Source organism: Rattus norvegicus, chromosome 15 (genome assembly GCF_021556685.1).
Source record: "Rattus norvegicus strain SHRSP/BbbUtx chromosome 15, alternate assembly SHRSP_T2T, whole genome shotgun sequence".
Classification (NCBI taxonomy): domain Eukaryota; kingdom Metazoa; phylum Chordata; class Mammalia; order Rodentia; family Muridae; genus Rattus; species Rattus norvegicus.
This window is the reverse complement of record NC_141548.1, coordinates 56342376-56364922: the sequence shown is the minus strand read 5'-3', so window position 1 is coordinate 56364922 and position 22547 is coordinate 56342376. Positions and strand designations below refer to the sequence as shown.

The window sequence follows — 22547 nt, the reverse complement described above, 5'->3', positions numbered from 1 at the left end:
CTGGTCTCCAGAAGCACCAGGCATACATGTAGTATACATATCTACAAAACACTGATATGCATAAGTTTAAAAATTAATTTGTACAATTGCAGATCATAATTTCACTATAGATTTCAGAGTGATGGAGTTTGTACCTGAAGGTAATATTTGACTTGTGTGACCCTTATTAAGGTACATGCCTGTCTACTCAATTGGACTATCATTGTTTATACACACTCTTTAGAAATTTTCCCTGTATTTTTTAACACAGCACTAAGGGGTTGAAACTATGACCTTGTGTGTGTGTGTGTGTGTGTGTGTATATATATATATATATATATATATATATATTCAGTCAGGGTTTCATTTAGTAACCTAGGTTGGCCTAGAATTCATTCAGCCTCCCACGTAGCTGAGACTGTAGTTTGATGCCAGCAGGCCTGGCTTCAGTTCAGAATTTTGAAGTTCTACATGCAATTTTCTAATATTTTTTTCTAAATGTATATATTTAAGGTATGTAATGTGGTGTTTTTATGTATTGAGCACACTGGCATGGTGATGTGATTAATCAAGCAAATTAATGTCCCATCAACTTACAGTTACTTTGTTCTCTTTTCTTTGGGTGGTAAGTTTACCTAAAAATACACTTTTTGGCAAACTCTTGGCATGGGCTATAAGAGGATTAACTGTAGCCTTAGGTCTCTAGACCCACCCACCTTGTGTCAGGGCAACGTACAGCTCCAGTGATTGTCTAGACATAGACCAATCTCTCCCAATCTGGTACACTTGCCAAAGTATTTTGATGCGATTGCTCTCACAAAATATGTAATAAAACTCATTGTGCTTGCTGTGAAGCCCCTGTAGACACCATGAGCAACTGCTGAGGTAGGTTCCGGGCACATGGAGCTGTGTATGCTAAAGCATTACTGCTGGTCTGTGGTCTCTAAAAGCCTTTGCGTTGTCTTTTTAAAAGTCTGTTTTCACGGATAGGGTCTGTTTCTTTAATACCACGGACTCACTATAACTGAGTGGTTTTCTCAGCTGGAGAATGTCAAATGTCTTCCTCCAGTACCATGCCAGGCAATGTTCGAAAGCTGTGCCGTTCACAGCACCTGACACTATCTCTTACCTTCATTTCTGCTGAGTTCAATGTCAGCAAACAACCCAATCTTGATAACTTGCCACAAAAGTCCCAGGACCAGATATGGCTTCCCCTCCTTCAGGTCCTCAGCCCCTATATTAACTACATGGCATCCGATGGCCGAGGCAGAGTTCAGAGCTAAGTTCAAGTTTTCCTGAGGGAGGAAAAGATGCAAGCTTAGTTCTTTCACTTTGCCAATGCCCAGTGACTACTGACTAGCATCAGCAGTGATGTCGTCCTTCTGGAATGGTCTCAGACCCAGAGGCAAGGTCTTCACCACTCAGAAAAAGCATTAAAATAATGATGGGGGAAGACCCGATAACCCACACACTGAGCTTACGCAGTGGCCTACTCAATCAAACCACTACCCAGTGTGGAAGACCCATTCTGGCATGAGATTAGTGAATCCTCTGTTCTCTTTTACACTCTGATGAAGCCTATACACTTAGAGCCTCCATTAGATGGAGGAAGTCACTGTTCTATCAAGACCTACGGCTAAGAAGACAATTGTTGATGTAAATTAGGGTCATAAAGAAGAACAGCCTTTTGATTTGCAAATTTAATGTCAAGGAAAGAAAAAAAAAAACCAATATAAATCAAATTCCCAGAAAAGATGGATGGGTTTTCAATGGAACAAGTTACTGAGTCTCCATGATGATAACGAGAAAGCCTGCATGTGCACACGGCCTGAGGCTCCAGGTTGCTATACTAACCGTGCGTCTACTGGAACTCAGACACAGCTGGGATAGTTGGAGTGCCCAATCTCTATGTCCTGTTTTCGGCCCCATGAGGGAAGAAGTCAGTGTCAGAGGAGTCAACAAGCTCTTTTGTTTGTACGATAATTAACAACAAAACAAACTCCCCCAGAAAGTCCTTCCTGACCACTAAAAAATAGTGAATAAAAATATTGTTTCTATTATAGCCCAGCTTATGAGTAGATATACCATTCGGCGCATCCCCATATGTTCAATTACTGTCCCAGTTAGGTTCCACTTCCATTTTAAGAGTACACAGAGTTGCTTATGTCCAAACAAGACATACTGTATTATTCATAAGGTATTAGATATGGCTCCTGAGCTAGAGAATCACAATGTTAAAATACTGGAACGTGAGGCAGAAGCACAGCCGCCTGCTTCCTGCTGGCGACTCTTTTGGTCAAGGAATGGAGGGACAGAAGCAGGTTCCATTTATTCCACTCTGGGCTGCGTCAGCAGCGCCATGGAGGCCTCCTGATCGTTCCCCACTTCTCACCTTTTCCTTGCCTAGAAAGGCTTCTCTTTTCAGCTAAGGCTAGGTATTTGGCACCAGCTCAAAAATGGGTAAGAAAAACTTGCGTTACAATTTCAGCCAAGATGAATGTTATTAAGTGGCCAAAACAAACCCAGCTACTAACACACACCAGCTTCCTTTCTTGGCTGTTATACCAATACAACGTAAGAGACGGATGTGTCCTTCTACCTCCTGGTGGTAAGAAACCATCAGCCAAGGCCTAGGTGTGGGGAATGAAGTGTGAGCTCTTGCAGAGAGCTGACTCAGTCACTATGGCGCTCTTTTACACCAAGATAGTGCCACATTGGGGAACAGTGGGGAGACCCACCTGAATGGTGAACGGTGTGAGCTTCTTCTTGTTGATTGTTCTTTCATCAATTGTGTCTGGCACAGACAGGTTGACCATTTTACTGAAAGAGAAAGAATAAAGTTAAAGAAAGCAGCCCTCTGAGTAACAGAATTCCATGGCATTGGATTTAAATCGGAGCAGGATCTTGACTATGTTAGCAACACAGTCTTCATACACGTAGTATGAGAGTTGTGCTACTGTGGTTAGATTCACCGGCAATGTTCACAGAGCTACCATGATGCACTGAGGTAAGAAGGGAGGTCTTGTTTGCTTCAACTCACCTTAGCTATAAAAGTACCCTGGTTCCCTTAGAAGAATGGCTTCAACCTTCTTAACGAGGCCAATCTTTGAATACAGTTCCTCATGGTGTGGTGACCCCCAACCATAAAATTATTTCATTGCTACCTCATAACTGTAACTTTGCTATGTTTATGGATCATAATGTAAATATCAGATATGCAGGATATCTGATATGTGATTCCCCAAAAGGTCATGACCCACAGGTTGAGAACCACTCCCTTAGAACATTCTTGGATTCTATGTGATGATTAAAGCAGAGCCCCCTTGACTTTCTCAGCCCTGTAAATGCAAGAAACTGCTCCTATAATTCTGGGTTTATATAATGTCTACATTTCTATTTGACACCTGATCAATACCTTAAACTAAACATATAATGGCTCATTCTAACATTCGGCAGGCATTTGATCAATGGGCAATGACTTTTCCTCACTTAAGTATCTAATAAGGTGATCAGATCTAGAGCAAGCAATTGCTGTTTATAAAAAAGTGATTTTTGTCGATGGTATTCTTCGTTTAACCCTCAACAGGGCATAAAATTACTCCCCTAGTAACCTTCATTTTATTTAAAAAAAAAGGGGGGGGTTTTACATAGAAAACAGATCTCCAAAAGGAAGCCAGACTAGGTAGTATAGGCCCATAATCTTAGCTACTCAGGAGGCTGAGACAGGACGGTCACAAGTCCAAGGTCTGTCTAGGCTAGAACAGAGGTTCAAGGCCAATGCAACCACCTTACTGAGACCCTGTCTCAACATTGTAAATGAGCAAGAGGAAGGCCGAAAATGTGGCTCAGTGGTTCCTTGTCCAGCATGTAGGATGCCCTGAGTTTGACACACTAGGGTAAAAGCATCCAGAAGGAACAAAACCAAAAGATTTTAAACAAATTTACTTATCCACATGTGTGTTTGTGTGTGTGTGTGTGTGTGTGTGTGTGTGTGTAGCATGTGTCACTGTGCATGTGTGGAGTTGGAGGACAACTTGCAAGGCTCAGTTCTCTCCTCCTGGGGTTGAATTCAGGTCACCAGGCTTTGTGTAAGGTGCCTTGCCCCACTGACTAATCTCACCATCCCCCAGAAAGCAAATTAGAAAAGAAAAGGGGAAAATGTAACTATTTCCTTAGTGAGAAATCAGTTTATAATCAACTATCTTTCACATATATTTTTATAACATTGCCCTGCGTGCATGCGTGTATCCCTATGTGCACATTCATGTATATTTAAATGAACTTCCATGGCTCTGTCTCCTTTCAGGGTAGGTCACGCTCAGTAGAAGCAGAGTGGCTCACACCCTCCCCTGCTAGATTAACTGCTGTGGTCTTGCGGCACTGTGTCTTGCTTTACAAAGCTCATCTTTACTTTGCACCCCTTCTCTCCACTGAGACAACAGTAGTTGAATGGACTTCACTACAACTAACTTCTGAGGTTAGTTTACTCTCCTGAACCCCGTTAAGGCAACTCCACTCATGTGTGAGCATCAAAAGGCATGGCCTACTGCAAATACACTTAACTGCTGATATGCCAAAAAGGAGGGATTCTGTGAAAGTCAAGACGGAACCTTCATTTACCAAAGAACTATGCCATCCCCGACAGCATTGAAGAGATCATCGGTGTTCGGGTTCATGGGGATGACGTGCCGGCAGTCAGGGTCATTCTCCAGGGCTTTGTTTATCCAGTTGACAAAGGCATACTTTTCTTCCTCTGTAGATAAAGTATTGAAGTGACTTACACGCAGGATGAAAACCAGATGAAGACATTCTCCACATGGGCCTCCCATTTTCGTGCCCAAGACAGATACTGCAAGGTTACCCAGGCCAGCATCTTGTCGGCTTGTATCTACTGCTTTTGAAAACCAGAGTTCCTTTAAGAAGCAGGCACTAAATCAAGTCATAAGGATGCAATTAAAGGTTTAGGACAAAATAAAAAAAATGCATTACTATATTTGGATGATGAACAAGTAACGAATATTCCTGTGGGTATAATGTAAGTATGAATGTGGTTTGGTATTTACAGGATAACACTCCAGATCCTGCCTGTGTCGCCTGCTGACTTAGATGCTGTTTGTCAAGGATGATCATGGTGGTACCGTTGGGCTTTCTTTCAGTTAGAATGAGACAGCTAGGAAGTGAAATCCCTGTGGTAGATTCTGCCTTCCTACCAGCAATGAGTTGATCTTACAAGTCTTAGCAAAACCTGAAGCTCTACCTTCTCCCAGCACCATGTTTTGTAAATTGGAGGTCACTGAAAAGCAGGTGTCTCTCAGACAAACTCTGAACTGTCGAAGGCTGCAGAGCGAATCACTGTCCTTCAGATTCATGATGTACTTTGACATAGTCAAAGCTTGAAAAATTCCTAGACTCAAAAATACAAGGCTAGATAAGACTGGGTACATTTGGACTGGAGAAATGGCTCAGTGGCTAAGAGCAGTGACTGTTCTTCCAGAGGTCGTGAGTTCAATTCCCAGCAACCATATGGTGGCTCACAACCATCTGTAATGAGATCTGATGCCCTCTTCTGGTGTGTCTGACAGTGACAGTGTACTTACATAAAACAAATAAATATTTTTTAAAAAAAGATTGGGTACATTCATAATCTCACAAGCTACCACTGGCCAAATAAGATAAGCCCACAGGTACAATAAAGGCACAAATGTTATGGGAGTAACCAGACACTTTTTAAAAATTGGGTCTAAGACCCACTTCAGGACTGGTAGTGTTAAAAGGGCCAAGAACCTGTGACTGCTTAGGCCACAGGCCCAGGAGAGAACACGTCATTATTCTACTAAATGGACACAGTATGAAACCAATTCTTATGACTTATTGCTTCACTTGTAGATTAGAGCACCTCTCAACCCTCATGAGAAGCTTCCAGTAGATGGCAAGTAACAGAGATCCTTAACTGGTCAACTTGCAGAGAACATGAGACTGTGGAATGCTCAGCCCTAAATGGGACACACATGCCACAGCCCTACCCTCAAGGCTCGGGATCTTCTCAGAATGGGGTGGGGGGCTGGAAAGAGTCTAAGAGCCAGAGGTAGCTGCTGAACTCAAGGACACAGTGTTTACCAGACACAGCTCGGCAGATGCACATGTGAATATAGTGATTGCGACAGCATGCAGAAGACCTGGGCTAGCTCGAGCCAGTCAAAATCCCAGCACGGAAGTGGGAAGGTGTGCATGAAATCCCACCCCTGTCCGGGGAGGAGAGTCCATTTTCTGTATTGCTGTGACAACCACACACATTCCCATGTCCCATTCCCAAGACAAAGTGGGAGAAAGACAAAAAGAAGAAATCTCAAAAGAGAGTGGGAAGGGATGGGGGAGACAAAAGGATGGTTATGGGAGGAGTTGGGGCAGGGGTGTATGTGTTTAAGATACATCATATACATTTCTTAAAGAATTAATAAACATATATTTTTAATAAGAAGGCCTAGACTTTGTCTTATCAACAGCAAGCAACGGTTATCCACAAACTCATCTTTGACATGGAGTCACCAAAGAAAACTGAGCTTTAAAACACGTTAAGTAACCACACCATTCGGGATCTTAGAAGCTTCCATTAGGACTGCTTCGTGTCAGCCTTTGGAATAAATATAAAACTTCTCTGCCCAATCAATATTTTTTGACCACTCAGCAGGTATTAAGAATAATCAGGATATTGAAGATGAAGACTCAAAGGGCTAATTTTGTCCATAAGGTTTTCAAAGGAAATTTGGCAGCGTCTAAAGCGTATTTTCAATGCAAATGAGGTCACTCAGTACTCAACGCCCCCCCGGGGCTCAGGCAGCTCTGGTGTCCTGTGCTTGGAACTGGTCCACTCCCACATGGGAAGATGGCTGTGTGTACTTCTTTGCTTCGACCCCTTTGGTTTGCATGCTAGATACTGACTCTGTAACCCCCGACAGCTTGGGTCCTTCCTCCTTATTGCATTCTCCCCCAGTCCTCAACTCTCGAATCTCTCGCCCTCTCTTCCTCCGCTCCTCACCCATCAGCACAGTTTACCTGAGTAGGAATGCTGGGTACCCACGCTGGACTGCTCAGAGGTGCCACCGATCGCACAGATCCCTTCCTTCTTGTTGATAGCTTTTCGGAAGGTTTTGGCAACCTCGGTGCTTTTTAAGCCATGGAAGACCTGTAAAAACATAACACGTTTGGTTCACTTGGTTTTGATTTTTTTTTTTTTTTGACCAAGTCTTGTTACACACTTTATGCTGGCCTGGTGCTCACTATGTAAACCAGGCTGGCCTTGAACTCAAAACAAATGCTCTTGCCTTGGGTTCCCAAGTGCAGGGATTATGGAGGTGAGCTAACAACACTGCGGTGGTTTGAATATGTATGGTCCCCATAGATTCATGTGTTTGAACGCTTGGCCCACAGAGAATGGCTCTATTAGGATGTGTGGCCTTGTGGGAATAGGTATGGGCTTATTGGAGGACGTGTGCCACTGTGGGGTGGGCGTTGAGGTCTCAGATGCTCAAACTCTGCCTGGGGTGGCACGCAGTCTCCTGCTGCTGCCTGTGGATCAAGATGTAGCCCTCGCAGCTCCTTCTGCAGCACCATGTCTGCCTGCATGCTGCCGTGCTCCCCACCAAGATGACAATGGACTGAACCCCTGAACCTGTAAGCTAGCATCAATGAAATGTTGTCCTTTATAAGAGTTGCTGTGGTCATAGCAACAGGCCTTTTGGACAGCAATGAAACCCTAATGTGGACACAAACCCAGCAAGATGAAGGCATTTTTAGAAACCTAACCTGTGGTCAAGAAAACCCAGGAAGGTAAGAGCTGTTAACAGTGAACTGGGAAGGGATGGATCGTCTCTCTGGATATTTATTGACACCGAGTTCAAGGTTCAAATGCATCATCTTGGATTCAGTTTCAGGCTCACCTTGATAAACTCATCAAAGCTAATCTTCCCATCTTGGTCCAGGTCACCTGTGGCCATCAGGTTCTCTGTGATTTCTCTCACTCGGTAGCCAGGCAGAGGCAGGCAGGCCGCCTTGAACAAGTCATTCAGTTCATTGCAGCTGATGTACCCGTTGCCGTCAGTATCTGTGACACAAAGGTTGTAGTGAAGCTCTGGGGTAACCTGGGCTCAGTCTTTAGAAAGGCAAAGGCACACTAGATGACTGGTGGGGCTGGAGAGAGATGACCAGTCATGGGGCTTTGGCCTGACCCAGATAGAGGCAAATATCTCTCAGGAGGCCACTGCTCTTAAACCCAGACAGTCACATCACTTCTAACACCCACAGTAAAAGACTCTTAATTTCACAGTGTAATATTTAGGAATGTGTGCAGGCATGCACGCATGAAAGGGTGTGTGTGCATCTTTGTGCATGTGTGTGTGTTCACACATGTGTGTGTATGTTCCTGTGTGTGTTCACACATGTGTGTATGCCATGCATGTGTGTGTGTTCACACATGCGTATGTGTATGTTCATGTGTATGTTCACACATGCGTGTACATGAATGTTCATGCATGTGTGTGTGTTTGTGTGTGTGTGCATGCTAGTGCATATGTACATGCAGAGGTCAGAGGACAACTCTGGCTGTTGATCCTCAGGAGCCATTCGTATTCCAACACAGGGTTCTCCTGTGGAAGCTGAAGCTCACCAACTGGCTACACCGATTGACCAGTGAACCCCTGGGATTCACCTGTCTCTGCTGTCCAGGGCATGATTCCAAGTGCATGCTACCAGGCTCAGCATTTATATGGGAGCAAGGGACCAAACTCAGGTCCTCATGCTTGAGTGCCGACACTTTACTGACTGTGCCCCACCTGCCTCTGCGATCCTTAGAATTCTTATAAAAAGCAGGCAAGATGTAAGTAAGGGCGCACAGGGATGCCTACAGGAAAAGGCTGCAGGCAAGAGTACAGGTTTGCTGTTTGAACTAGGAAAGAAGTGTTTTCTCAGGTACATCTTTCAGAAACAGGCTCTCCCAGGTTCTCAATCGTCAAAATGACACAACCCTTTAATGCAGTTCATCATGTTGCAGCCCCCAGCAATAAAATTATTTTGATTGAGACTTCGTAACTGTAACTTTGCCAGTGTTATAAATTGTCATGGAAACACCTGTGTTTTCTAGATATCTTAGGGGACCTCAGTGAAGGAATAATTTGACCCTCAAAGGGGTCACAACCCACAGGTTGAGAACTGCTGCCCTAACCAGTTCACAACGCAGTGGTAAAATAGTGGGGGGAATGGAGAGAGTGGGGGGGGGGGGTCGGGTCCACTTACCGACTTTGGCAAAAGCCTCTCTGAGCTCCATCATTTCTTCATCAGACACGGATCCTCTGGCCATTTTGACTGCTTTAGGTGACAGACCTGAGAAAGAGGACATCAGAGTGAGCACGGTGCATCTCAGTTCCTGTAAGCTCAGAACGAAGCCTGTCTGTTAGAGGAAGCCACGTTCGTCCTCACCCTCCGTGACTTGCAGCCATCTTTCAAAGCGTCCCAGCCTCCCATGTGGGGTCATCAAAGACTGATGTCTACAGTTTCTCCCCTCCCCTCACCACGAGGCAGCTCCTCACGTGGCACTTATCTATATTGACTTAAGGATTAGTAGGTGCTTATCTAAATTGACTTAAGGATTCCTGTGACTACAGAAGGTGGTGGAGGTCACGCCCAGGACTGGAAATTCCCACCTTGGGCCACTCATCCTTTGTTGAATCCCCCCACCCCCACCCCCCCCCACCCCCGGTTCTCATAAGGAAGCCAGTGAAGGAGAATTAAGTACCAGCCCTTCATGAACTCCCAGCTGACGGGTTCACCTGGCAGCTGGCTGAGGAAACCAGTGAACCTTCTGGCCCATTCACTCTAAGCCAACATTACGAGGAACAGAGAAAGAGGCGTGGGTTTTTTGGAGTAATTTAACGTATAGGAATGTACAATTTAACTTTTATGTGTCTTTACAAATGTCATCATGATTATCTTTTAAATTAATTCTTGGCCAAGCCAGTAGATACACTTTATGCATAAGTTTGACCATACACAGTCAAGGATGAAGGAAGGAGGTGACCTTCTAAAAATTCATATATGAAAATCTGAAACACATTTTGACTGTTTTCTCAGAAAAGTTTGCTGAGAAACTTGCTATCACTGTGCATCACGGCTGCCCCCTTGTGGTCAGAAGGGGCATGAAACAGAAACTGGATGTCTACCCCTGGCTGGTTGCTGCGTTCCTGGATGGGGGTTCCACCCACTGGATTTCCTGGTGTGCAGGTGGTAAATGCAGTGGAGAGACAACAGATGAGATGTGTCTAACTATAATTTTATTTTGACCATTGTAATAAACTTATCTATTTTAAAATGTTTCCCATTTATGACAAGGGTACTTTAAACCAACTTTCTTTTTCTTTTTCTCTTTCCTTCCTTCCTTTTTTCCTTCCTTCCTTTTTTCCTTCCTTCCTTTTTTCCTTCCTTCCTTCCTTCCTTCCTTCCTTCCTTCCTTCCTTCCTTCCTTCCTTCCTTCCTTCCTTCCTTTCTTTCTTGTTCCCACATCATTCTCTGGTCCTGCACTTGTTCTCAGCGATGACTGATATCCATGCAAAAAAGCAAATGTTACAATAAACCCTATGGGTCAAACTGTATCACAATTACCTGTGAAATCGGCATCCACCCTTATATGCCGATGTGAGTGCGCATGTCTGCCGATGTGAGTGGCGCATGTCTGCCATGCCGATGTGACTGCGCATGTCTGCCGATGTGAGTGGCACATGTCTGCCGTGCCAATGTGAGTGCGCATGTCTGCCGATGTGAGTGGCGCATGTCTGCTGATGTGAAGGACACCTATCTGCCGATGTGAGTGGCACATGTCTGACAATGTGCATGGCACGTGTCTACCGATGTGAGTGGCGCATGTCTGCCAATGTGAGTGGCGCATGTCTGCTGATGTGAGTGGCGCATGTCTGCCGATGTGAGTGGTGCATATCTGTCGATGTGAGTGAGACTCTCTGGCCACGTGAAATGACAGTGACTCAAACTTTCGTTACCCAATCTTTTGTTAATAAAATTCTCCCATGGAAATGAAAATAAACAAATACCCCAGGCTACAAGAGTAAGCAAATAAAAGTAACAAGCCTGCATGCGTTGCCTGGGAAGTTTAGACTATTCCCCACCCAACGTGATCTTAGCTCCCTGTCACCATAGACATCTACGGGAACTAGAGGCATGGTTGAAAAGTATCTACATAAGTGTATTTTAACTCATTTAAAAGGCCTTTTTGTTATTGATTAAAAACATTTTATCATCATTGGCCTTCTATATCTAACAACATAGTGATATGATGGCTTCTCTGTACATGCTGAAGGCTATTGTACAAACAAACACACTCTCATTCAGAGCCCAGGAATCCCGCAGAGACACAGACTAGCGATCTGACCACCACCTTTTCTCCATTCCCTCTCCTCCATCCTTCTCTTACAATCACATTCCCAAAACTCATCTGAACCAAGTTACCGAGGCATCTTCAAGTCAAAGGAGAGCAAACACAGACGCAGCAAGAGGACGTGGTCAGCGGGGACGTAAGCAGTTAATGGATGCCCAAAACCTGTCTCGTTTTGCTAGAAGTGGTTGAAAATTCAACTCCAGCTCTTTAACATCTAATGCTAAAAAGAACCATAGGGCTCGTAGCAAAATCCTTACCAGGCTATACTGTCCCCCAGTGACTCAGTATATGCTGATGGTATGTGTTAGTCTGACTAGTCCCATTTTATACAGAAGGACACAGAAGCTGGGAGAAGCTAAGACTCACATCTCAGCAACATTCCATCTCTCAGTTCTTTCCCCTCCCACCAGCCATCTCCCAGGCTCCCCTCCACACCTTCACACTTACTCTCTGCACTTGCCTATCCATCACCAATTACTCACTAAGTATCTTGAATCCCTTAGCTGGTGGGCGGTTTGAATGTCAGCATCGTGAGCCTGTCTGGAAATTGCAGAAGAGGAAGTTTGCAGTCTGTGCATTATGCAACGGGGGCCTCTGTTAGAGGAAAGCTGTTGTAACTCTGCTAAGTTACTGTGGCTGACTTGCCTCGTCTCTCCTTAAGGAGACCAACACTGCACATGCCCCCACACTGCAGGGTCTCCCTAACACTGCACATGCCCCCACACTGCAGGGTCTCCCTAACACTGCACATGCCCCACACAGCAGGGTCTCCCTAACACACTGAAGCAATTTCTAGAGGCCACAGCAAGTCTGGTTCTAAGGTGACAGGTCTGGCTTATTAGACATCTTATCCTTGGTATACAGGAGTCCATAGGTTCTTAAATCCCACATATATTTTATGAGTGGCTACTATAGGCCAGACCCTGTTCTTTCTTTCAAGTAAAGCATGACCCGGATAGTTACGGAATGCACAGCACAAAGACTAAGGTTGTGGAGAGTAAACTGGGTCATGGAATCCAAACCTGGCCCTGCGTTCGCATTATTGGACATTGTAAGAGACTGCTGAGATGTTTAAGTAAACACAGGAATGAGATTGCACTGTGTCAAAAACAGCCAAGAGAACTGGAGAGGTGGCTCAGCAGTTAGGAGCATGTACTGTCCTGGTGGACCTACATCTGTAGGTCCAACTCCAGGAGACCTCACGTCCTCTAGCCTCCCCTGTACAAACGTGAGGCACATAAACACACGCAGGGCACCCACATGTGCAAAAACATAAAGAGCTTTTAAAGTCCAGAGCCATAGAAGCCATAGAAGAACCAACATACTAGATAAAAAAGAAAAAAGAAACCTCAAACATCATGGCACAGTGAAGAAGAACTGCTTAAGCATAAATGCCACATGTTTCTAAGCATGGTGGTATACTTCTTTAATGCCAGCACTCAGGAGGCAGGGGCATGGGGGAAATCTCTGAATTTGAGGCCAGCCTGGACTAGTGACTTCTAGGACTATACAGAGAAACCCTGTCTCAAAACAAAACAATCAAACAAACAAAAAATAAAACCAGTATGTTGGTCAGGAGCGAACGAATAATATTTTCTTTGGAGGTTTACAAGCAGGAAGATCAACTTGGAGAAGCAACTAGTAGGAATGACTTCATGTTTAAAAATCATCACTAGTTCAATAGCTTTGAGAAAGAAAGAAAGGAAGGAAGGAAGGAAGGAAGGAAGGAAGGAAGGAAAGGGGAGGGAAGGAGAGAGGGCAGGTGAGAAAAGAGTGTTTAAGCAATGTAAGAAATGTCAGGTTGCTGTGGCCACTGTGAGCTGTTGAAGGGCCCAGACTTATGTAGACATTGTGTTTCTTTTATCTTCCTGCCAAGCAGGACCTAGAAATACATCCCTGCTTTTAGAGACTGGAGCATCAGACAAAGTTTATTACGGTTTTCTGATTTATACATAGGAAAACCGTCCTGTAACCACGTGAAGTGCTTTGTCTATGAGCAGATGCTGTTGGTGTTCCCAATGCAGAGGAGAGAGAGGTTAAAGCTACCTCTAAAAGTCTCAGTGACTTTGACAGAGAGGAGACCCTTCGATTAATTGGGCCAAGTGCAGCGCGCAAAGGACATCATTTCCCCAGAGCGAGGCAAGACATGATTAATGTTATAATACGCACTCCAGCCGCATCTACGAAGGACATAGCTGCCGTAGCATCTAATTTTAGATACCTTACACCGCTGGTGTGTTTGCCTGAGGGGACTGTGCCCATTTTTAATCCTGCACATTAGAAGGAGTGGGCTATCGTATCAACTATTACCAGGTACTCAGGGGAAGGTGTCACTTGGCAATACTAGCACAGTATAGACAGCAGCAGTAAAGGGTCCTACTTGGGTGTCTGGAGTCCCAAAAGAAAGAACACTTGTGTCTTCCAGGGCATGGATGAAGACTCCTAATTGTGCTTTACAGACCCTGCGGTGAGTACGAGTCCAAAATATTTATTCATTTCTTTTTGGTGCTATATATATTAATCATGTGTTCTTCCACTGACTATACTCCAGACCCTGCCCATGTCCTACCATTTGGTAAAACATTTAACTGTATTTTATTTAGTAGGGGGAGTGTATGGCTGAGAGTGTGCCGTATTGAACAAGTAGGAGTAAGGGACAGCTCGAAAGAGTCAGTTTCTCTCCTTTCACCAGGTCGGACCCAGGGATCAGACTCGGGTTGTCAGACTGCGCCCCAGTCACCTTTATACACTGAGGCATCTCACCAGCCCACGTGTCCCTTTCTAAGGATCACACCATCTAACAATGCTCTGCCAGGAAGCATTTCAATCAGTAATGAGCTCGGGAACGTCCTTTATGAATCACTACCTGAATCATAGATCTAAGAGGATGAATCTCAAATCACAACTGGGTCACTTCTGCTTTCTGTGGGGACTTGGGCTTTTTAGATCAATTGCTATAGAATTCCAAGAAAGTTGGCTAAAGAGATCACTAGTTTTTCTTTGTTGTTTTTTGATTGTTTGTTTGTTTGTTTTAATTTTTAAGACTACCCTTTAGCTCAAGTCCTTCCCCAGCTGCAAAAGTCACAAATCTGTTGAAAGATGTCAGGGTTGGTGTCTCTGCTTCCAGATGTATGGTGTTCCCGAGCTGGGTTACACCCAGGGATTCTGAGAATGAGTTCTTACCAAAGTCTTTTTGGCTCAAATTGCCCAAGGACCAAATGTAGGAGCAACTTAATAGGTGTTCACCACAGAACATAGTGCTAGAGGGGTCTCCTCTAAATGAGTGTGTACTTAGGCGTGAGATTTCTCAGGTTTCAGGACTGATTATGTAAACAGCAGAAAGAGGGGAGGAGTGGCCTGTCCTCCTGTGGTGTCACTCAAAGGCTACTCTGGGTGCATCGGTGTTGAGATTAGGGACAGCAGCGACCAGTTATTCACCTGCTAGAGTCCCAGGCATTTGTCACCCGGTATCACATGATCAAGGCTCAAGGCACGCTTCTGCCTGTGCCCCACTTTCTCTGCAATCTGACTCTGTAGGTAAAGGAAAACTGGAAACTCCTGACTCTTGGTCCCAGTTGCATCTGAGCAACCTCAGGGGATCTCAACATCCACTGGGGAAATGACAAAGCTTCCAGAGACTTCCACAAACGGTGAATAATCAGAAACACACTGTCTGAGCAACACGGGAGCCACGGGGGCTGACTGTAGCTTAAGACGACTAAGAAATGAAGCAAAGGTGTGATGAGATTCTCCAGCAGAAGAAAACGTTCACACAGTTTAAGGGGAGAAACGGCTTTTGCTTGGTCCCGTGCTTTCTTTGCAGGAACACCTGTAGGAAAGCTAAGGAAGAGTATACAGCAACTTGCTCTATCATTAGATACGAGTTCATGTTCCCCTTTCAGTTAAAGGATGACTCTAAAATTACAGCTTTTAGATGACTTTGTTTTGTTTAACAGGTCAGTTATAGGGACTGTAGAGATGCCTCAGTGGTTAAGAGCACTGCTGCTCTTGCAGAGAACCTAGATTTAGACTTCCAACACCTACATGACAGCTCCTATTTGTCCGTAACTCCAGTAACCCCAGTCCCAGGGAATACAACTCCCTCTCTTGACTTCCACAGGCACCAGGTACACAATTGATGCATAAACATACAAGGAGGCAAACACCCAAACATATCTTTTTAAAAAATGAATTCAATTAATGGCCTCAGATATAAATGGGCACTTGAAAGACTCTTACAAATCCTTCTATCAAGTTAAACCTCAAATTTCGACTTTTTTTAAAATTATTTCTGCAAATGCACCAGTTTCCCCACAGGCTGTTCTGAGGCACAGAACCCTTTCTCTCCAGCCTCTGACCTAAAGGCCTCAGGGGAGAAGGCAAAGGAGGCCTGTCACTGCAAATCTGGAGCTGTGGGAACACTGCTAGGAAAGCCAGCAAGTCCCAGCACTCTAGCCTGCTCCCTGTGGTGGTGCTCCGAAAGCTTCTGGGGTTGGCCACTCGATTGAGGGGCTTCTGAAGCTACAGGGAAGATCCCAGCCCTATCTTCAACTCTGGAGACCACATTGCCCCACCAGTCCTTCCTAGAACATCCTCAGTACCTCTGCTCTCCACCAAGATATCCAACCCAAGCTTTGTAAGCAAGGGCGATACACCAGGCTGGAGTTTGAGGGTACAGCAGTACATTGGCACCCCTCTCCTTCCTTAGGCTACAGTGCTACCCCTGGTTCTAGCCTCTTGGAAATCCACAGCGTCTTTTCATCCTGCACAGAGACTTTAAGAACCACGCTTTTCCCCATCGAAGTTCAGAGCATGCCAAAAATATTGTTCAAAGAATTGATATCAATCAACTTACTGTTATCATCTGAATATCAAACTCCATTCACTGGTCTGTGAATGAAAACCCTCTGGGATGTTGCTGTACAATGCTCTGCTCTAGCTGCTGGGAGATGCAGGAGGAAGTACAAGAGTGGGAGACGCAAAGGCTAGGGCTCCACAAAGCCCACATTTAAACGTCAAGGTTTGAATGTAACCCCTAGATGATGATTAACCTAACGCAAATGGTGAACACAGTGAGATTTCCTGGAACTCACTAAAAATGGGTGAAAAGCTTAAACACGGACCTCTGAGAATAAAAAACCAAAAGGACCAGAGAGGAGGCCTGTCTACAATTAAAATAGCATGGCAGGTATTGTGACATGGACCTACAAGCCTATCATATAGGGATACTGAGGCAAAAAGATCTCCTTGAGTTTGAGATCATCCTTTGCTACATGGCGAGTTCCAGTCCTGTCAGGACCACCTTATCTCAAAGTACAGACATACAGACATAAATAAATAAAAATACCAGATACCAAAATCGGCCCCCACAACTCACTAAGTGAGTGAGTTTGCTAAGTGAGTCTCAGCTGGAGTAATGGGCGGGGGACTGAGGGAAGGTGGTATCTAGGCTCTCGTGAGGAGACCCCACCTCCCTCCTGGCTGTGTGGCATCAACCTCCAGCTTGTTCTCTGGGCCTCAGTTTCTTCATCCATATATTGAGAGAAGAAGTCCCTTCCAGGTTAAAAGTCTCAAGATTCCACTCAGTAGCTGAGCAGTGAACCTGTAGACTAGAGCCGAGCTTGCAGAGAACAGCATGGTTGGTCCGAGTGCCCACAGGAATAGTGGCTGTACCCCAAAGGTATCTCTGAGCCAGTGGGGGAGGGGGCCTGGTCCCTGGGGCCAGCCACTGTCCCTGTCCTTACCTCATCACACACAGAGCTGTCCCAGAAGATGCATCTCCTCATGGATCCCAGGCGGATGTCCCTACTCAGCTGCCCAGTGGAACAGGTCAGAGCAGGAGAGCTGTCAAAGTGGCCTGTGGGACCTGTTTTCTGGGACGTCATCACGCACGGCTAAAGACAAGCTGATCCAGTTCATTCCTCGCTTCTAGGCAAGCCAGCGAACAGACTGTCCCAGAAAGGGAGCCATCTAGCATTTTCTTTAAAAAGACCCAAATAAGGAAACTCTATAACCTCTCCGGTATCTCATATCCCTGCCTTGTAACCTAAATCTCTTCTGATACAATTACAGCTCCTCCTTTCTTGGGCTAATCTCAGACAGAACTATAGGAGCTGGTCAATTCATAAATCTCCCACGTTGGAGATGGGTTATCCTTTTTAGATGTTGGTTGAGGAGTTTATTTTCCAACCTTTAAATTTGCTTTGCTGTCTTCTGCATTTGTGCCAACTTCCTTAACCGGGGAACACGAGACTATCAAAGTTGTAGGGTAACCCTTATTAAAGAGCCAGGAGATTCCTGAGGGGTTAAAAGCAGAACTGCCACGTGGTCCAGATACCCCATTATTGGGTATTTACTGAAAGGACAAGAAACCATTAGTTTAAGAGATCTACATCCATGCAGGGCACCCCAAAAGGTTGCACTGTTCTTGATGGCCAAGAAATGCCAGGCATGGTGGCAGACACTGTAAGTTCAGCACCTGGGAAGCCAAGGCAGGAGAGTGATAAATTGAAGGCCGTCCTGGTCTATATAGTAAGGTGTTGCCTCAAAGAAAATATGGCCGAGAAACTGAAGCAATTTAAATGCCCATTGATTGATGACTGGATAAAGCATTGTACTCATATGGTGCATGGTAAAAAAAACACATGGAATGATATTCTTCTAAAAAATAGGAAGAAAATTTCTGTCTGTGCAAGAAATAGATAAACCTGAAGACAGCCAGAGAAACACAAATACAACCTCATCTCACTAATATGTAGATAATATATATGCATATATATATATATATATATATATATATATATATATATATATATATATATTCTTATGGACGTTGAGAGTAAAATGGCGGCTACCAGAAGCCAGAGTGGCTAGGGATCATGCATTGTCACACTTGCATGGAGGAATGAGTTCAGGAAAGCTGCTGGGTACCATGGTGACTACAGTTGATGACAGTCTGCCTCACTCTTGAAAATGCTAAGGAAGTGAACTAAGAGGATTGACTACGTAAGAAAGTAACCATGAGGTGAGCACTTGTTTAGAATAGTGCAAATACATTTCAAAACCTACGTTGCATGTGAGAGACACACACTATTTGATATATCAACTGAACGTCAATTCGGAGAAAAGCGTTTCAAAAACAACAGTAACAAACTATAAGAAAGCCCTTCTGTTTAGAGGCATGGAACCTAAGTGACGGGCGTAAAGGGAGTCCTCATAACACCTCTGCAATGTTTCTACAGCTCTAGGAGCAGCCCAATCCAATAGTTCATGTAGACAATAAAAAGCATAAAAGGATAGAATGCAGTTGTGGAGTTTGCATATCATTAATAGGGTTCTGAAACCCATTCTCCGGCTATTCTCAATGTGTGCCCTAAGCAAACTCAAATGTGTACAATTATCCCTGCAACTGACATTGCCTAATATCTGCTGCACTCCAGAGCCCATGTTAGATGCTGAGAACACAAAAGTAAGATGTGGCTTCTTTGATAAGGAAAACAAACACCATGCAATATAGAATCCAGGAGGATTCCTTCCATCCCCGGGGAAGAATTTGTTCCCCTGGTGAGAGGTACAGCTGGTCCCCTAGAGAAAGATACACAGTGTTGCAGTTCAAATGCATCTTCCAGAATCGTGTAAGAACCAAATCCAGAATGCAGTGGTGTTAAAGGGAGGGGTAATGTCGGTGTTCACAGCAGCGTCTCCATCGGCCAATGCCAGCATGGCAGGGATTTCCTCTTGTAGGGTGGACTTGACCCACTCTCACCTTTCCTTGCCTTCTGCCTGCTACCATGGAGTGAAGCAGAGGAACCATGTAGCTCCTCCCCCTCACATGATGTTCCAGCCTCCAAAATGGAAGGAAATGAATCTCTCTGACTCATACACTACCCAGCCTCAGGCATTTGCTCACAGCAGCACAAAATAAACTGAGGCTTAGACTCAACAGATTTCTCAAAGGTCAGGCAGCCTGTCCCCTCTTTTATGTGGGATCTTTAACCCAGAGACTCCAGATAGGCCTTGTCATCTAGAGTCAGAGAAAACAGCAGCTAAAAGACAGTGGAAGACTTGGGTCATAACAATAGCAGTTAATATCTGCTGGATGCTTAATCTACATCGACACTCAGGTCTCGCCACACTCCCATGACCATTATGCAGGGGAATGGGGTTAAATGACTAGCTTAGGGTGACCTGGGGCAGGCTCCTCACTTTCCAAGTGCCCTGGTTATCACATTCCTGTATCTGTTCTCTGCCCTTCATCAGGGTGACCCAAAAGGAAACTCCAAAAGGCCAAAGTCCTAGTGTCATGTTGAGCCTACAAACTCAGGACTAGCGATCTCTGGGGAAATTTGAGATATCTCTTCTCTCGAGTTCCTGAGCATTTCAAAGGAAATGTGAAGACAAGCAACGCCACCACCAGGCTTGGTCTTTCCTGCTTGTGTCCCCATGGCCCTCATGGAGAAAAGGGGCCCTGTATTCGGGAGTCCTGTATACTTTAATTATCCACTATTGTTTTTGGAAGGGGTTGTCTTGTCTTGGTCACTGAAAAACACAACGATGCTTTCAGAGACACACAGTCAAGTAAAAGAAAGTCTACACTACCCTGAGTCCTTTAAAGATGTCATCATGGTGCTGTGAGCACAGAGAAGGGAGACCTGGACTCTGACAGAGAAGAAGGGAAAGGTTAGAGGAAGGAGTGGAAGGAGAAAGGATGGGGAGATGGGAATGAGAAAGAAGGAGGGGCAGGAAGGGCAGGGTGAGGAAGGGAGATGGCATAAAGACTGAAAGGGAAGGCTTTCTTGAGAAGGCAGTGTTAGGGGCTCACTATGGCGTTTTCCATATAGCCAAGATGGTAACAGCTCTGTGAAATGAAAGGCAAACAAAAGCCTACAGACGGCTGGTGCTGGTTTGGTGTAGCTGAATCAGGGATGTTGGATGCCGAACCCAACAAAAAGGAAGCACTGAGGTTCTCTTGTTTCTAGAAGTAAAATGTCAGTGACCCAGGCTATACTGCAAACACACACACATGCACACGCGCGCACACACACACACACACACACATGCACACACACACAGACGCATGCACACACACATGCACACACACACAGACGCATGCACACACAGACGCATGCACACACACACGCACACACACACACACGCACACACACACATGCACACGCACACACACACATGCACACGCACACACACACATGCACACACACACAGACGCATGCACACACACATGCACACACACACAGACGCATGCACACACACATGCACACGCACACACACACATGCACACACACACAGACGCATGCACGCACACACGCACGCACGCATGCACACGCACATGCACATACTGCAGGTAATAAAATATAAACAAAATGCTTCCTCCTTAGAACACCACCTCTCCTTAGAAAACTCTGCTTTAAGAAGAGGGAACCGGAGAAGCCAGAGTTGGGAAAATGTCTCCCCGCTCTCACAGAGTAGAGAAGTGAATCAGACACAAGCTTGAATAGAGAAGTAGAATGTCCAGAATCTTAGTGTGGTCTGGTCAAGCTCAAGAAGCACATCCATTAGGATTCAAAAACTGAAGATTTGGGAGGGAAAAATCTCCAAATTTTGAGATACACCTAAAGGAAAGGGGGAAAGGAAAGGGTGGATGGTAAAAGAAGATGCAAACTTTTAGAAACTTATCTTAGGGAACAACGCACATTTCTAGTCTACATGTAAGAAATATTATAATCACTACCCTGGAGTTGCACTTGATTGTGTATACACTCTGTGTGTTTGTTGTGTGAGTGTAAATCTAGGTTTTACACCATGCCCTAGCTCTAAAAGACCATGCCTTGTTTTGGTTCCTGCATGCCAGTTCCCTGCTTGAAGTCTTAGGAGCCCCACAGACGGTGCAGACCTGGCAGGTGGTACTGGAAGTCATCAGCATTGATATTAACTAACCTTACTTTAGGCGTCTCTGAGCTCTGACTAGTCTGAAATGCTAACAGTGGAAAGTACCTGCTAACAGTTGAGGAAGTGTGGCCAGACTTGGAAAATACGCAGTAATGTTAAGAAAAGCCCAACCACATCCACCATGAGCCATGAGAAGTGAGAGAGCTTTGGGCACCTGAGATAATGGCCCCTGTTGTTCCCCTCCTCTCCCCTTGGGTACACCAAACATTCAGGACAAGTCCTGTTGTCCTGCTCAGCATTTCTCCCTGTTCACTCCCTAAATTCCTATATTCTAGCTTGAGCTGAAAACCAGTAACCACATTTGTACATTAGCGATGGCAACACAAGCTCCCAGTTATTCTTAATAGTGTGACATTCTCAATGGGCTCATGGAGTTGTTCCTTTAGAGTCTGATAACAAGGTCAATTACACACACACACACACACACACACACACACACACACACACACGGGTGGGGGAAGGAGTAACAGGCAGTTAGCAAATATCTACTGATACCAATTTATGATGCGGTGTTTCTTTTGTCAAACTTTTAAGTGTCACAAGAGGGAAATTTCAGTGGCTACACAATGTAACCTAATCCTTGCATAACTGTTAGACTGTATGTCACAAACCCTCAAGCACTTACTTGCTTGCTTCTCAAACATTTGTTAAACCAGTAAACGTACCCAACATAGAGGCGGGATAGAAAATATGGCACAGGAACAATCATTCAATACTCAATCCCAGACAGGGAGACTTAAGACTTATCAGGTGACACCTAGGTCATGGTAAAGGAGATAGAGTTTCAATATGTAGACCAGGCTGGACCCTTACTCTTGATTCTCCAACCTCAGGCTCTGAGTGCTGGGATGCCACTATGCCTGACTGTAATGTTATTTATTTTAAGATTTATTTATTTTTATTTGACATGTATGAGTATGTGTGTCTACACGCACATGTATGCACCATGTGCATGTCTGGTACCTGAGGAGGCCTAGAACTGGAGTTAAGGGTTTTGAGCTGCCCTGGAGATGTTGGGAACTGAATCCGTTCCTCTGCAAGAGCAGTGAGTGCTCTTACCTTCTGATCGAGCTCTTTAGCTCTTATCAATGTAGTGTCAACAGTCACGGTTTGCACTCTTAAGAAATGCACTTAAAATGGACGAGGCAACTGTGAACCTTAACTC

General features: G+C 44.9%; 1 protein-coding gene and 1 long non-coding RNA gene across 4 annotated transcripts in view; one reads left to right on the top strand and one right to left on the bottom strand.

Moving 5' to 3' along the window:
• Lcp1 (lymphocyte cytosolic protein 1) overlaps positions 1 to 22547 on the bottom strand; it is a 102087-nt gene that overhangs the window by 26185 nt on the left and 53355 nt on the right. For 2 of the 3 annotated variants that reach the window (XM_087585826.1, NM_001012044.1), the window contains 6 exon segments: positions 9268 to 9354; positions 7917 to 8080; positions 7033 to 7162; positions 4600 to 4732; positions 2718 to 2799; positions 1109 to 1274 (listed from right to left, as the gene is read on the bottom strand). In XM_087585826.1, the coding sequence (XP_087441952.1) occupies positions 1109 to 1274; positions 2718 to 2799; positions 4600 to 4732; positions 7033 to 7162; positions 7917 to 8080; positions 9268 to 9331 (739 nt within the window). In that variant the 5' untranslated portion in view covers positions 9332 to 9354. 3 annotated transcript variants of the gene reach the window in all.
• LOC148001046 (uncharacterized) lies at positions 2783 to 6454 on the top strand. The gene is made up of 3 exons (XR_015638952.1): positions 2783 to 2986; positions 4286 to 4456; positions 4739 to 6454. It is a non-coding gene; the product is annotated as an uncharacterized LOC148001046 (long non-coding RNA).